The sequence below is a fragment of the Colobus angolensis genome, unplaced genomic scaffold (genome assembly GCF_000951035.1).
Source record: "Colobus angolensis palliatus isolate OR3802 unplaced genomic scaffold, Cang.pa_1.0 Scaffold37, whole genome shotgun sequence".
NCBI classification, from domain to species: Eukaryota; Metazoa; Chordata; class Mammalia; order Primates; family Cercopithecidae; genus Colobus; species Colobus angolensis.
Window position 1 is genome coordinate 911,416 of NW_012117043.1, and position 14,914 is coordinate 926,329.

The 14,914-nt window shown below is 39.5% G+C and overlaps 1 protein-coding gene across 1 annotated transcript in view; it reads right to left on the reverse strand.

Moving 5' to 3' along the window:
* AATF (apoptosis antagonizing transcription factor) overlaps positions 1-14,914 on the reverse strand; it is a 108,603-nt gene that overhangs the window by 16,454 nt on the left and 77,235 nt on the right. The window contains exon 11 of the mRNA XM_011953631.1: positions 4,523-4,594. Coding sequence (XP_011809021.1) covers positions 4,523-4,594 — 72 coding nt within the window. The remainder of the gene's footprint in view (positions 1-4,522; positions 4,595-14,914) is intronic.

Below are 14,914 nucleotides of genomic sequence, written 5' to 3' on the forward strand. Positions count from 1 at the left end.
CAAAGGTAACATTTCTTTCTCCACCAGGATACACTAACAGGATAATATCCTATGTTAAAGATCTCTCTCTCTCCCTTAATGAGCTACGTTCCAGTTTCAATTTAAGTCAACCAAGGGCAAATTTACTGAGTTCAAACTGGAAAAGGGATATGGGGGGAATTCAAGGATATGCAACTGGACACACCACCCCCACCAAAACCACTGAGGATTAATCCAATTTAGGCACGTGTGGAAGGATAAACTGGAACCAATGAACAACTAAGGAAAACAAGAGGGCTTCTACTTCCAGATGCAGGTAAGCTAAGAACCACAAGAGCAGGTGCCTCTGGGAACAAGAAATCAAAAGGGCAGAACATTTTGTTTCATGTATTTTACCACAATTAAAATTAGTGGAGTGTGGTGGTGTGCACCTGTTAGTCATAGCTACTCAAGAGGCTGAGGTGGGAGGATCCCTTGAGCCCAGGAACTGGAGGTTGAAGGGAGCTATGATTGCACCACTGCATTCCTGCCCGGGAAAATACAGTGAGACCCTGTCTCTATTAAGAAAAAAAAAAGTAACAAATTCATTGAATGATTTTACTGTGATTATCTAGTTTGGGTCATTTGGATTTTTTATTTTTCTATAAACAATACTGCAATAAAGATCCTTGACACAAATGTATTTGGCAACTATTAATGGCTATCTCCTACAAGTAGATTTTTCTGTGTTAACAGAAACATTCAAAAATCAGAAACAGGGCCAGGCATGGTAGCTCACGCCAGTAATCCCAGCAATTTGGGAGGCTGAGGCAGATAAATCACCTGAGGTCAGGAGTTAGAGACCAGCCTGACCAATGGGAGGCTGAGGCAAGAGAACTGCTGAACCCAGGAGGCGGAGACTGCAGTGAGCTGAGATTGCACCACTGCACTCTTGCCTGGGCAACAGAGCAAGACTCCATCTCAAAAAAACAAAAAGTTGGGAACACAATGTCAAATAGTCCTCCCAAAAGATTTTGCCAATTACATTTCCAACAACAGTATGCAAAAGTGCGTTTTTCCTTCCACCATCAACAATGGGTATTACTAATCCTTTTAATATTTTCCAACTGAATAAGGACAACAAAAAGGAGCGGGGTATGCATGGTGGCACACACATGTAGTCGCAGCTACTCGGGAGGCTGAGGCAGGAGAATCACTTGAACTCAGGAGGCGGAGGTTGCAGTGAGCCCAAATAGTGCCATGGCACTCCAGCATAGGTGACAGAGCAAAACTCTGTCTCAAAAAAAATAATAAAAAAATAAATCTCATTATAATAATTTGCATTTCTTTAATTAGGTTGAAAGTGCTTATGGTTTTTGGCCCTTGAAATTTTTCTGTTTTGATTTTTAAGTCTGCTTGTTGACATGCTGTGCCCATTATTGTTACTGGGATATTCTTAGAGATTTGTAAAAACTCTTTACATAGTAGAAAAATATGTCATCCGCTGGAATTTTTTTGTTCAAGTTCATCATTTACCTATTAACTTTGTTTCTGATATATTTTTCAATGTGACTTTTATGTAATCAGGTCTATTAATACTTTACCTTATAGCTTCTGGCCCTGTAGTCATGCTTATAAAGTCCTTCACTACCTTAAAATCATTTTAAAAAATTCTCTATGCCCCCAGCACACCAAGAGTGACATATGTATCACTTAGGAAAAGCAAAACTATTTACTTGAGGAAAAGTAGCATGCAGTGATACTGATATTCTAACAATTATGAAAGCTTCCTATTTGTGGTGTACAAATGGGACACAGAATAGAACGGTACTAGATTACTTCCACTTTCGTTTTTCCACTAAAGAAAAACAAAGGAGGATAAGCTATTACTGCTTCCTTCTTACTTAAAAGTTAACAATAACTACTGGCCCTACAAATTTGGATACCAGGAGACAGAATTAGTGCCTGTTTACTGTACCCATGGTTAATCTAGCCTATTCAAACCACAAAGCACGAGCAGTTGATACGGACACATCTCCCTATCCTTAGGAAACACAATGAGAATGGTGTGCACTTCGGTAAAAACAAATGTTCAGTTCTCCAGCTACAAGAATATTATCACATTCCTTAAGTAGCTAAACCAGTAGGAGAACAATGCTGGTAATTAGAAATCAGTCCACAAGGGATAGCCCTTTTTCCTTATAAATGTCACAAGGACTGCTACCCAGCAAACACATTCCTAACCCCTACTCCCTTGCCTGCTCTACCTGGAGTGGCAAGGTAACACAGTTCTGGCCAATGAAATACAAAAAGTTTACTGAAGGGAATTCTGGGGAAGCTTTTACTTTTCTGACTAAAAACAAACAGGTATGGCTGGCACAGCTCTTTCCTCTTCTTCCTGCCTTGAATGCATGTTTGATGGCCTAAGTTGCAATAGCCATCTTGCGACCACGGGGGAAAGACCAAGAGATGTTGGTCCTAACACCACTGAGAAGCAAAAGCCATGGCCAACAATTGCCTACCATCCCTAGAATTATCCTGTCAGAAAGATGAACTTCCATTTCCTTATGCCTCTGTAGTCAGGTTTTATATTTTTTATAGATCATACCCAAATTAATTCTCATAGAGTCATTTTCAAATAATTTTTATGTCTAGCAAATAGTAGACCTTCAAAAATTAGGAGTTAATATTGGTAAGAGTCTGGAAAAACTAAGTACCCCTCAAGGGATTCAAGTAAAATTCCAACTAAGAATGGGATAAAGTTGATTTCTGAATGATTTTATAGTACTATGATCAAAAGATGCCACTAATATCTAAATCAGGTTTCATTTTATGCCTGGGATAATAATGTAACCTTAAAGGATTTGATTTAATTTTCAAAATCTAGTTCTGCTTTCTTCTTGATGTAATTTTTTCATGGCATCCTGACAGGGAATCTGAGATGCACTCATTTTACTCTAAAATTTTTAAACAGGCTGGATCCAGAAATGAACAAAAAACCATGGCCATATCTAGACATTCACTTGCAAAGTACAGGATAGCAGATGGGGTCACAAGGCCAGATATAAATGTACTCAGAACTATACAAAGGCTGTTTTGTGCTCAAAATACTGAATAAACCAAATAAAAACTAGTAATAGTGTTTGTCAAAATTTGCAGACCTCATACTTTCCAGACAAGGGGTGGAAAATCTGATGGCATTTGGTAGCTAACAAAATACTCTCAAATAAAACGGTTATATGTAGTTTGAGGGATAAAACTGGCAAAAACTACCTGTGCCTATATTATGACCAATAATTTCACTTGGTAAATATGTTAAAAAATGCTTCTCAAGCATTATGTCCAAAATTAGTGAATGGCTAAATAAATATTATAACAATATTATTTGGTCATTTAAAAAATTTAATTATTTTAATGACATGAAAACGCTCTCAGTATATAAAATATTTCCCGAATATAATTTCAGTAATATAAAAAAGAAAAACAGGAACATACTGAAAGGGAACTTATAAAAGCTGAAGTGAAATACTGTGGGATGTTAAAAGTGGCTGTCTTCTGTGTATGTGCGAGTATATACACGTACACTTCTCTCTCTCCTGACAGGCCTAGAAATAGCAACACTCACTAACAAGAAGCACCCCTAGTACCTTGATACTGGTTTCTAAATACCACAATCCACTAAAAAGAACCAGGGCTCCTTCAAGAAAGACTGATTTCAGGGCTGGAAGATGGAAAGTCTAAGATGAGCATTAAACATCCTGTTGTGCCAGAAAGTAAGGAAGTACTCAAAGAATGACTGAAGACAACTTTGAAGGACACAAGCCAGTTTGAAGGGACTTCCACTATCTGGGACAATTTTAACATCAAAATAAATACAACCCATCGAAAACATGAGTCCATATTGATATAAATGAATAAATAAATGGTAAATAAATGAGGGAGAAGAGGAAGCTCTTCATTATAGAATGCTGATTAATAGATACAGAAGAAACTGTTATTTTAAAAAGGTTATCTCTGAATAGCAATATCATGAGGATACATTTTTTTCTATATTTCTCTCGTTTCAGCTTTATAAAATAAGCATACATATCTTTTATAAAAACACTCACAATCCCCAACAAATACAACGTATTTGTATTTGTATAATGTGCATTTGTATAATTTGTATAATGTGCCCTCTATAAATACAACATATGCACATCTCCAGAGCACTCGCTAGAGCCACTTTCAAAAGGAAAGCATATGCACAACAGCCCCAAGTACAAATGGCAAGAACATGGGCCACCTGCCCTGTCCTAGAGAGCTCAGATGTCCCAGGGAGCTGGGCTAAAGCTCACAATAAAACAGGAAAACCAAACAAACCACCAAAGGCAGCACAGATATTTATGCAAGATTTTGGTTTGGTTTTACAGTAATTATGAGGTGAAGAGATGTGATCCCTACTATGATGCCAATGACAAATGGTTAACTGATAAGAAGAAATGGAGAGGGCGAAGGCTGTAGAGCAGGTCAATATCAGGCTGTCATGAAGCCATTTGAGACACATAATTAATCTATTACTCACCTGGCATCATCATTCATTGTAGTATGGTCAATAGGTGCCATGAAACTCAGTAGCTTGCTAAGGACATGAAACCTAAATAAAGCAGGAAGCAAACAGGCAGCAACATTAGTAACTATTAACCTAGGAGAGGAAACACATTCCGTGAGTTAACAAACTCCAGAACCGATCACTGGAACATCTGGCTACAAAGTGGGATAGGGAAAAATTCATAGGCCCTTACCACTGTCACTGGGATGACCAACTACAGCCATCCTATGGGATCTGTGGGGGAATGGTTCCAGGACTCCTCATGGATAAAAAAAATCCACGGATGCTTTAGTTCCTTATATAAAATGGCACAGTATTTGCATGTAATCTACACACACGCTCCCATATACTTAACTCATCTCTAGATTACTTAAAATACCTAATGCAGTGTAAATACTACATAAGCAGTTGTTATAATGTATTGTTTAGGGAATAATGACAAGAAAAAAGTCTGCACTTGTTCACAGGTAGAGACACAACGCTCCTTTCCCCAGGCCTGAATATTTTCAATCCTTGGTTGGTTGAATCTGCAGACGTGGAACTCACAAATATGTAGGGCTGACTGTACATTTTTCCCTTTTTCGTTAATGCTACAGGAGAAAAGTCTGATAACAGCATATTGTAAATGACAGTTCAACACAGATTCATTTATAGCACAGCCTCAAAAAAGAATAGGTACACTTGTGCTTTTGAGCAATATACAACCCTTAAACATTATTCCAGACTAAAGACAATGAAGAATTGACTACCTCATTTTCTTCCTCTACATATACCTTAAGCATTTTTCATTTTAATAGATGTCATAAAAGTCATCTACTGGCAGCAGCAAAGGTAGTGGTATAGCATCTGAATGCAACACCTCATCAACACCATCCACACTGCCACTGGTTCCCCAAGTCAGAAAAGGGGTCTGCAATTCCACGTCATCTCCATGCACTAGATCCAGTGGGTCTTTCATTTCCCCCACCTTTAAATGGAGAAACACAACTGAATTCACAGTAAGTTTGATTCCTAGGTCTTCAGTCTAGGTACTATGGAAGTTACATCACCTACATTTCCCACCAACTGCAAAAAAAAATATTTTGTATGATGTGTTTGAGATTCTCTAGAAAATACATGACCTTATACAGTCCAAATCATACCAAAGATAACTCAAAAGGGTATCCTTTTCTACTCATTATAATGTGCCCTCTATATATACATAAAATAAAATTCTAACCCAAAAAACTCTACTAGGGCAAAACACTATCCATAAACAAAATGTGGTATTTTCATGTCTTCAATACATAATATTTTAAAGTTTTAGGAAAACTTCTATACTTCTATCAAATAATTTAATTATTTATTATATCACCCACAGCTCAGCCTCCCAAAGGTAATTCTTTATTTCAACAAACGAATTTTATAAGAATAATACTGATAAGATTTTCCCTTTTATACAAGTAATAGTGGCAAGGGCGCGGTGGCTCATGCCTGTAATCCCAGCACTGTGGGAGGCTGAGGCAGAAGGATTGCTTGAAGCTAGGAGTTCAAAACCCACCTGGACAACATAGTAAGACCCTGTCTGTACTCCCACATCAACAGAAAAAAAGTAATACAAAAGGTATAAAATACAAAAAATTAAAAAAAAAAAACCCACACAGAAAACACATACAGTTGGCTTGGCACAGTGGCTCATGCCTATAACCTGAGCACTTTGAGAGGCCAGGCAGAAGATCGACTGAGCCCAGGAGTTCAAGACCAGCCTGGGCAACACAGCACAACCCCGTCTCTACAAAAAGTAAAAAAAACTAGCCAGGCACGGTGACTCACGCCTGTAATCCCAGTACTTTGGGAGGCCGGGGGCGGGTCAGATCACCTGAGGTCAGGGTTCAAGACCGGCCTGGCCAACATGTTGAAACCCCGTCTCTACTAAAAATACAAAAATTAGCCGGGTGTGATGGCACATGCCTGTAATCCCAGTAAATAGGGAGGTTGAGGCAGGAGAATCTCTTGAACCCAGGAGATGGAGGTTGCAGAGAACCAAGATCACGTCACTGCACTCCAGCCTGGGTGACAGAGATATATTTTGTTTCAAAAATAAAACAAACAAATAAAAACCAAGAAGTAAAAAAACTGGCTTGGTGCAGTGGCTCATGCCTATAATCCCAAAACTTTAGGAGCCTGAAGCAGGTGGATCACCTGAGGTCAGGAGTTTAAGACCAGCCTGGCCAACACAGCAAAATCCTGTCTCTACTAAGAATACAAAAATTAGCCGGGCGTGGTGGTGCGCGCCTGTAATCCCAGCTACTCGGGAGGCTGAGGGAGGAGAATCACTTGAACCCAGAAGGTGGAGGTTGCAATGAGCCGAGATCAGGCCGCTGCACTCCAGCCTGGGCGACAGAGCACAACTCTGTCTCAAAAAAAAAAAAATAAGTAAAATTAAAAAGTAAGAAAACTAGCCAGGCATGGTGGCATGTGCCTGTAGTCCCAACTACTCGGGAGGCTGAGGTGGAAGGATTGCTTAAGCCTAGGAGGTTGAGACTGCAGTGAGCCCTCAGGTCTGGGTTTTGTAGCTCAGGCTGGAGTGCAGTGGTGTGATCACGGCTCACTACAGAGTATAAGCTTATCTAAAAAACAAAAACAAATCCCACACAAAATCCTTCTACCTATAGACAATTGTTGTTATGTTTGTTTCACATAATGATCCTTTTACATATATATTCATATAATATTGAATGAATTCTTTTCTCACCTCGCCTTATAAGCAATGTCCCATAAACAATTTATAAATGGCTGCTTATAACCGTAGGAACAGAAGTACCATATCTTCATATTTTTGAACATATACACTGCTTCTAATTCTTCACTTTTTTGTTGTTGTTGTCGTTGAGACAGGGACTCACTGTCACCCAGGCTGGAATGCAGTGGTGCTATCTCGGCTCACTGCAACGTCTGACTCGCAGGCTCAACCCATCCTCCCACCTCAGCCTCCTGAGTGGCTGGGACTACATGAGTGTACCACCATGCCCAGCTAATATGTGTATTTTCAGTAGAGATGGGGTTTCACCATGTTGCCCAGGCTGGTCTCGAACTCTTGGACTCAAGTGATCCACCTGCATTGGCCTCCAAAAGTGCTGGGATTACAGGCGTGAGCCACCACACCCAGTCTAATTCTTCACTTTTTATAAAATGAAAAAAGACCTCTGTCTTTTGTTGGTGATGTTTTGTTTTGTTTTTTGAGATAGGGTGTTGCTTTGTTGCTCAGGCTGGAGTGCAGTGGTGCGATCACGGCCCACTATAGCCTTGACCTTCCGGGCTCAAGCCATCCCCCAACCTCTGCCTCCCAGCCCCCACCACCACCACCAAGAAGCTGAGACTAGAAGTGTGTGCCACCATGCCTGGCTAATTTTTAAACCTTTTTTTTTTTTTTTTGTAGATAGAGGGTCTTGCTATGTTGTCCAGGCTGGTCTCAAATTCCTGAGCTCAAGTGGTCCTCCCACCTCAGCCTCCCAACGTGCTGTAATTACAAGCATGAGCCACTGAGCGTGGCCAATACATAACCCTTAGATGTGAAATTGCTGAGTTGAAAGGTACGCATATGTAAACCTGACTGAGTTAAAATGCCCTCCCAAAAGTTGTGTCAATGTATGAGCACAAATATTTATATAACTTTTTATTTAAATATAAAGCAAAAATACTGTTAATTAAATATATCTTTTAATGTCCTTAGGCCTCACTAAACTTCAGTGTCCATCTGAAAGTATGATTACTATTCTTGGCTGTGTCCACAGATGGGTTTAATTTCTAGACCAAGACTATGAACTATATCCTACAGTTGTGTTATGCAATGCAGTAGCTACTAGCCACACATGGCTACGGTGCATTTGAAGTGGGGCTAGTCTGAATTGAGATGTACTGTAATTAAGTATAAGATACAAACCAGATTTTGAAGACTTGGGACAAAAAGATAATATGTCATCAATAATTCTTAAAATAATAAATTTTTGAAATAATATTTTTATATATTGGGTTAAATGAAATTTGTTATTAAAATCAAGTTCACCTTTTACTTTTTACTTTTTCAATGTGGCTACTAGAACATTTAAAATTGCATATATAATATTAAATAATATTATTAAATAATAAAAATACATATTAATATTTTTATTAGATGGCACTGCTCTGTAGAATATCTTTACATTTAATACAATATAGTTAATAACTATTAACTACATGATGAAATACAGGCTTTAGGAAGAAATCAGATTAAAGACTGTTTAGTAATCTGTACTTAGCATAACATATTCATCTAATCTCAATACTACTGAAAATGGGTGTATGTTATAATATTAAATCACCTTTTACCAACCATACTAAGAAAAGATAAATATTATTTTGTTGTGGAAGAACAGACCAACACAGTAAGACATCATATTATTAAAGGCTCGGGAGTTTGATCCACTTACATTATGATTTCTGATTAAATCATAACTAAATCCACTTATATATAATGCTAATTAGAATACTGATAATCAATAATTATAATTACTATATTTCCAAAAACCAAAATATATTTTTAAAAAAACGTTATTTTCTAGCATCCAATTAGCAAGTCTGACCAGACTGTATCATTTGAACTAATGAAGCGTTATTATTTAAACTGTTTCTAGAAGGTAATGTTCATCTTTGCTACATTTCTGGAAGTCTTACACGTACAACCCTATCACAAACCAGGAGCAAAAATTGCTCAGTGTTGGGCCCTAGTATCAGTGATGATAGCTGGCGTACACTGTCTGTTCTTGAAGTCTAACCCTAGAAAGTTGTTTATAATATTCTCATCTAGCCTGGGAGGGCCACTTGGTTTAACTAACCCTTAGGAAAGGATGCTAAGGTAGCCGAGGCATCATTCTGGTGCCTGTATAGGGTTGGTCCTGCCAGTGAAACAACTCAATATCCAGAGATTAGAAGAGCAGGCTCTGGAATCAGACCAATTAGTTCAAATCCCAGTTTGCTACTTACTAACTATGTAATGCTGGCAATGTTACTTCACATGAATTAGCTCATTTAATCTGCATAACAACCCTATGAAATGTCACTTCTATGATTATACTCCTTTTACAGATGAGGACATTGAAGCACAGAGATGTAAAGAAATTTGTCCAAAGTCTCAAGGCCGGGAAATGGAAAAGTCAGCTTCCAAACCTAGGAAGTTTGGCTCCAGAGCTTGTGCTCTTTCTGCCTCTGCATATAAATTGCTCAGCAGTGCCTGACCGGGGGTTTCTGGAGATGCCAGTTGCTATGCTATTGCTGAGTAAAGACTACTCCCCGATTCTGACCACATCCTCACATTTATGGTCTCAAGATGAGCCAGGTGAGTACAGATGACAAAACCAAAACCAATTCAACACACATGAACTCATATTAAAATCTTTTTGTTCTGTAATAATTTTAGGCTTCTAAGACCCCACATTACACCTCGCTGTGATGTCTCCTTAGTCTTCCGCAATCTGTGACAGTCCCTCAGTCTTTGTTTTTTCATTATTTTGACACTTGACGAGTGCAGGTCAGTTATTTGGTAGAGTGTCTCACAATGTGGATTTGTATGCTGTTTTATGATGAGATTACGGTTAGGCATTTTTTGGCAAGAATACCACAGAAATGATGTTTTATCTTTCTACTGAAGACAGAGGGGGTGTGGATATGTCTCTTTACTGGTGCTGTTCATCTTGAACACTTGGTTAAGGTGGCATCTGCTAGATTATTGCAAAGCCACTATGTTTCTTTGCAATGGACAAATATCTTAGGGGAGATACTTAGAAACCATATAAATACAGTTTCTCCTCAAACTTTTGCCCATAGATTTTAGCATCTATGGGTGGACCTTGTCTGCAAAAATTATTAGGGTGGGGTTTCCCTAGTGGTGGTTTTCTATTTCTCTCATTCCGTCTACAACTGGATTCCAAAAGGCTTTTGTGAAACAAATCAATCAAGACAGTAAAAGTTGACACAGAAATTCTAGAGGCCTTTTAAGCATGGAAAGTTTTAGTTTGAGGTTTCTGGAATTCTTCAGTAACGAAAGGCATTTCACGTGAAGAAATGTGATCACAAATGAAATGATGCTGCCCTTTGCGATTTCTCCGACGTACCAGGCGCTCCTGACCCCTTACTAAACACTGTCCTGTATTCACCGCTGTCACTAACCTCCTCCTGCCCTCCTCCCTCAACGGCCACTGTTCCTCAGCATTCTTTACGAGCTCCTCTTACCCTGTCTATCTCACGTATGTTGACATTCTTCAGGATTCTACTCTTGTCACTCTGTATTCTTGTCACACTGTACTCTCACTGGGAAACAGCAATTAAGCTGTTGCCAAACTATCAACTAATAAATACCTACATCCTCCTCTCGACTGAAAAATCTCTCAACTTGGATTTCTGAAGGGTCAGAAACTGAATCTACTCCCTCCCTCAAAAAACAACAACAAAAAAGATGTTCTCCTTGCAGCCCCTCTTTTACACATATCAATGATTACTACCAAGACCTATCTAGTTCCCTGAAACCCTAGGAGTCATTCCAACCTTCTCACTTTCCTTTACCTCTTCATGTGTGGCCACTCCTAAGTAAGAACTACTCACCTGTATAAATGTCTCTCAATCTGTCATCTTCTATTCCTTCCAGGCCTCGCTCTCATAATTTTCCAGTCCTTTATAGAAAATCTCCTACAATTATCTCTTTTTTTTTTTTTTGAGACGAGGTCTTGCTCTGTCACTCAGGCTGGAGTGCAGTGGCATGATCTCTGCTCACTGAAACCTCTGCCTCCTGGGTTCAAGTGATTCTCCTGCCTCAGCCTCTGGAGTAGCTGGGACTGCAGGCACATGTTATCACACCTGGCTAATTTTTGTATTTTTAGTAGAGACGAGGTTTCACCATGTTGGCCAGGCTGGTCTCAAATTCCTGACCTCAAGCCATCCACCTGTCTCAGCCTCCCAAAACGCTGGGATTACAGGCGTGAGCCACTGCGCCCAGCCAATCATCTTTCTAAAATGTGAATGTGATAACAATATTCCTCTGCCTAAAATCTTTCTTTTTTTTTTTTTTGAGACGGAGTCTGGCTCTGTCTCCCAGGCTGGAGTGCAGTGGCCGGATCTCAGCTCACTGCAAGCTCCGCCTCCCGGGTTTACGCCATTCTCCTGCCTCAGCCTCCGGAGTAGCTGGGACTACAGGCGCCCGCCACCTCACCCGGCTAGTTTTTTGTATTTTTAGTAGAGACGGGGTTTCACCGTGTTAGCCAGGATGGTCTCGATCTCCTGACCTCGTGATCCGCCCGTCTCGGCCTCCCAAAGTGCTGGGATTACAGGCTTGAGCCACCGCGCCTGGCCGTTTTTTGTATTTTTTTTAGTAGAGACGAGGTTTCACCGTGTTCACCAGGATGGTCTCGATCTCCTGACCTTGTGATCCACCCGTCTCAGCCTCCCAAAGTGCTGGGATTACAGGCTTGAGCCACTGCGCCCGGCCTTGCCTAAAATCTTTCAATGACTCACTACAGCCTACAGAATAAAGTCCAAAATTCTTAACATGGCCATGATCTATCATTCACCCATGCATGCAGCCTTATCTCCTACCATTCTCTCATATTCACTTTTGGTGCCTGTATAGGCCAGTTGGTCCTGCCAGTGAAACAACTCAACAGCCAGAGGTTAGAAGAACTCTGGAATCAGACCAATTAGTTCAAATCCCAGTTTGCTACAAAGGTCTCTGCCAAAACAAATTAATTACAGTTCCCAAAATGGGCCCCACACTCTCTCAAGCTTACAAACTTTTTTGCACACATTCTCTTTGCCTTTCACTGGGCAAATCTCTCAAGGCTCAGTGAGGATGTCTTCTTGTGCAAGTCTTCCTGAGCAGTCTGCATCCCTCAAGGGTGGAACAGGATTATTTCTACTGCTACACCACCCACACAGTACCTCAGTCGGCTAGGGTCTGCCACCCTCTCCAGACTAGTTGGCTTTCTGATTCTGTGGGTTCAGCATCCACAGATTTAATCAACCATGGATCAAAAATACTTAAGACATAAATGATTGTGTCTATATTGAATATGTCCCAATTTTTTTCCCTGTTATTATTCCCTAAACAGTGTAGTGTAACAATTATTTACATGGCATTTGTATTGAATTAGGGATTATAAGTAATCTAGAGACGATTTAAAGTATAGGGAGGATGCGTGTAGGTTATAGGCAAATACTATGCCATTTTAAATAAGGAACTTGAACACTGTAGATTTTTGGTGTCTGCAGGGGTGGGGGTGTGGGAGTGTTTGTGCGTCCTGGAAACAATCCTCCACATATACCACAGATGATGTGTATGCTCCCGGAGGGCAGACTGGGTCTTAACTACCACCTAATGACCATCTTCTTAGAGGGTGAAGGACACTAAAACCAGTTATTATTTAATATTTTCATGTTTAACCCTGTTTAAAAAGAATGCCTCTTGCCAGAATAAGATTTTACTGCCTCTGGATAGATGAGAATGTGGGGATCTCCACTGCTATCGAAATGCTGCAAAAGCAAAGGTATCTAATTGCACTGACACATACCTGTAATCAACAGTTTAATGAAGCTAGTTGAATTCATTAATATAAAAAGCAGTTGCTATTAAAACAAAATCCTGGTTTTCTTCCTTTCAAACTAATAAATCTATGTACCAGATATTTGCACATGATTTCATTTAATTCCCATACCAAATCCCCAAAGCAGGGATTATTATCTCCACTTAGTAAATGAGAAAAGTAAGGCCCAGAGAATAAAGAACAACCAAAATCATAGCACCAGACAGAGCCAGGATTTGAACGCAAGTCTTGTGATTTGAAATCCTAAGCTCTTCCTTCTAGAGAACATTTATGTCCTCATAAAATTACAATTTTAAAAGTATACTACTGGAGAAAAATTTGATCCCCAAAATAAAGAATAAGATAATCATTCAGCCTAGTCACCTATGAAGTACTATTAGTAACATTCTTCTTTAAATCCTTGAAGTGGGCTTGGGGGAGACAGGTACAGAAAAGATGTGTCAGTAAACAAATAAATGAACACGAGGAAAAGAGACTGACCCAACCTTGGAATACTGGTAGCAATAATAATGACAGTAGTAATGGCAATAAACACTTACATAGTGCTTACTATGTACCTGGTGCTATTCTAACAGCCATACATATACTATTCATTTAATCCTCACAGCAACCCTTCAAGGCTGGTATATTATCATATCCATTTTACAGATGAAGAAACTAGCACAGAGTTAAAGGGTCTTGCCCAAAGTAGCTACTAATCAATGTCAAAGCCGGGATTCAAACTCAGGCAGTCTGGGTCTTAAGTCCATGCTCTTTACCTCTAAAAATGAACATAGAGAACTACGAAGATTTGGAAATTTCAAGATATAAAAAGAGGTAAGCAAATTCTAACAATTTAACCTGAGATTTAAAAAAAGCGACCCTAAATCAAAGGATGATACTTTGCAAAGTTGATGATACTGTGTACTTTTGCAAAGTTAAAGAAAAATCAGCATTTCCTGATGAGTTGTGTTAAATACTAAAACAAGTTAATTAAAGTAACTGAGAAAATCTACTTCTCCGAAGATCTTTAAAAATCAGACCCACATTTGTCTAAAGGGAACTTAATGACAGGCAGGTTCTAATAAGGATGTGGGTTTAACTACCTGCCTGAAACTGTCCTAAAACAAGTTTAAGATTTTCTCTCAGTGTGCACCTGAATTACAGGCAGTTTCTTTGACACTGAGACTTTGTGTGATGATACTGTGTTTCACACACACACACACACACACACGACAGTTACCATCTCTAACAGTATAGCGAGGTCAGTTTCTACTTTGTTCCTTCTTTTATGTGTACCCTTATAAAACTCCTTAAAGAGCTCACAGGGGAGGGATTTCCTAAAGTCAGAAATTTCTCTATTTTCTCATAAACATTTTATTTTTCCTCTCATTTAAAAACTTTGTTAACATTCCCTGTAGTCCTTCACTTATATCTTTTTAGCATACTGTGTGCACATATGGCTCATGAAAATGGACCAATAAGACAATAACATTTTTATTTTTATTATTATTATTTTTTTAGATGGAGTCTCACTCTGTAGCCCAGGCAGGAGCGCAGTGGCACGATCTTGGCTCACTGCAACCTCTGCCTCCTGGGTTCAAGTGATTCTCCTGCCTCAGCCTCCCAAGTAGCTGGGACTATAGAAGCCCACCACCACACCCAGCTAATTTTTGTATTTTCAGTAGAGACACCATATTGGCCAGGATGGTCTGGATCTCCCACCTCAAGTGATTCGCCCACCTCAGCCTCCCAAAGTGCTAGGATTACAGGCATGAGC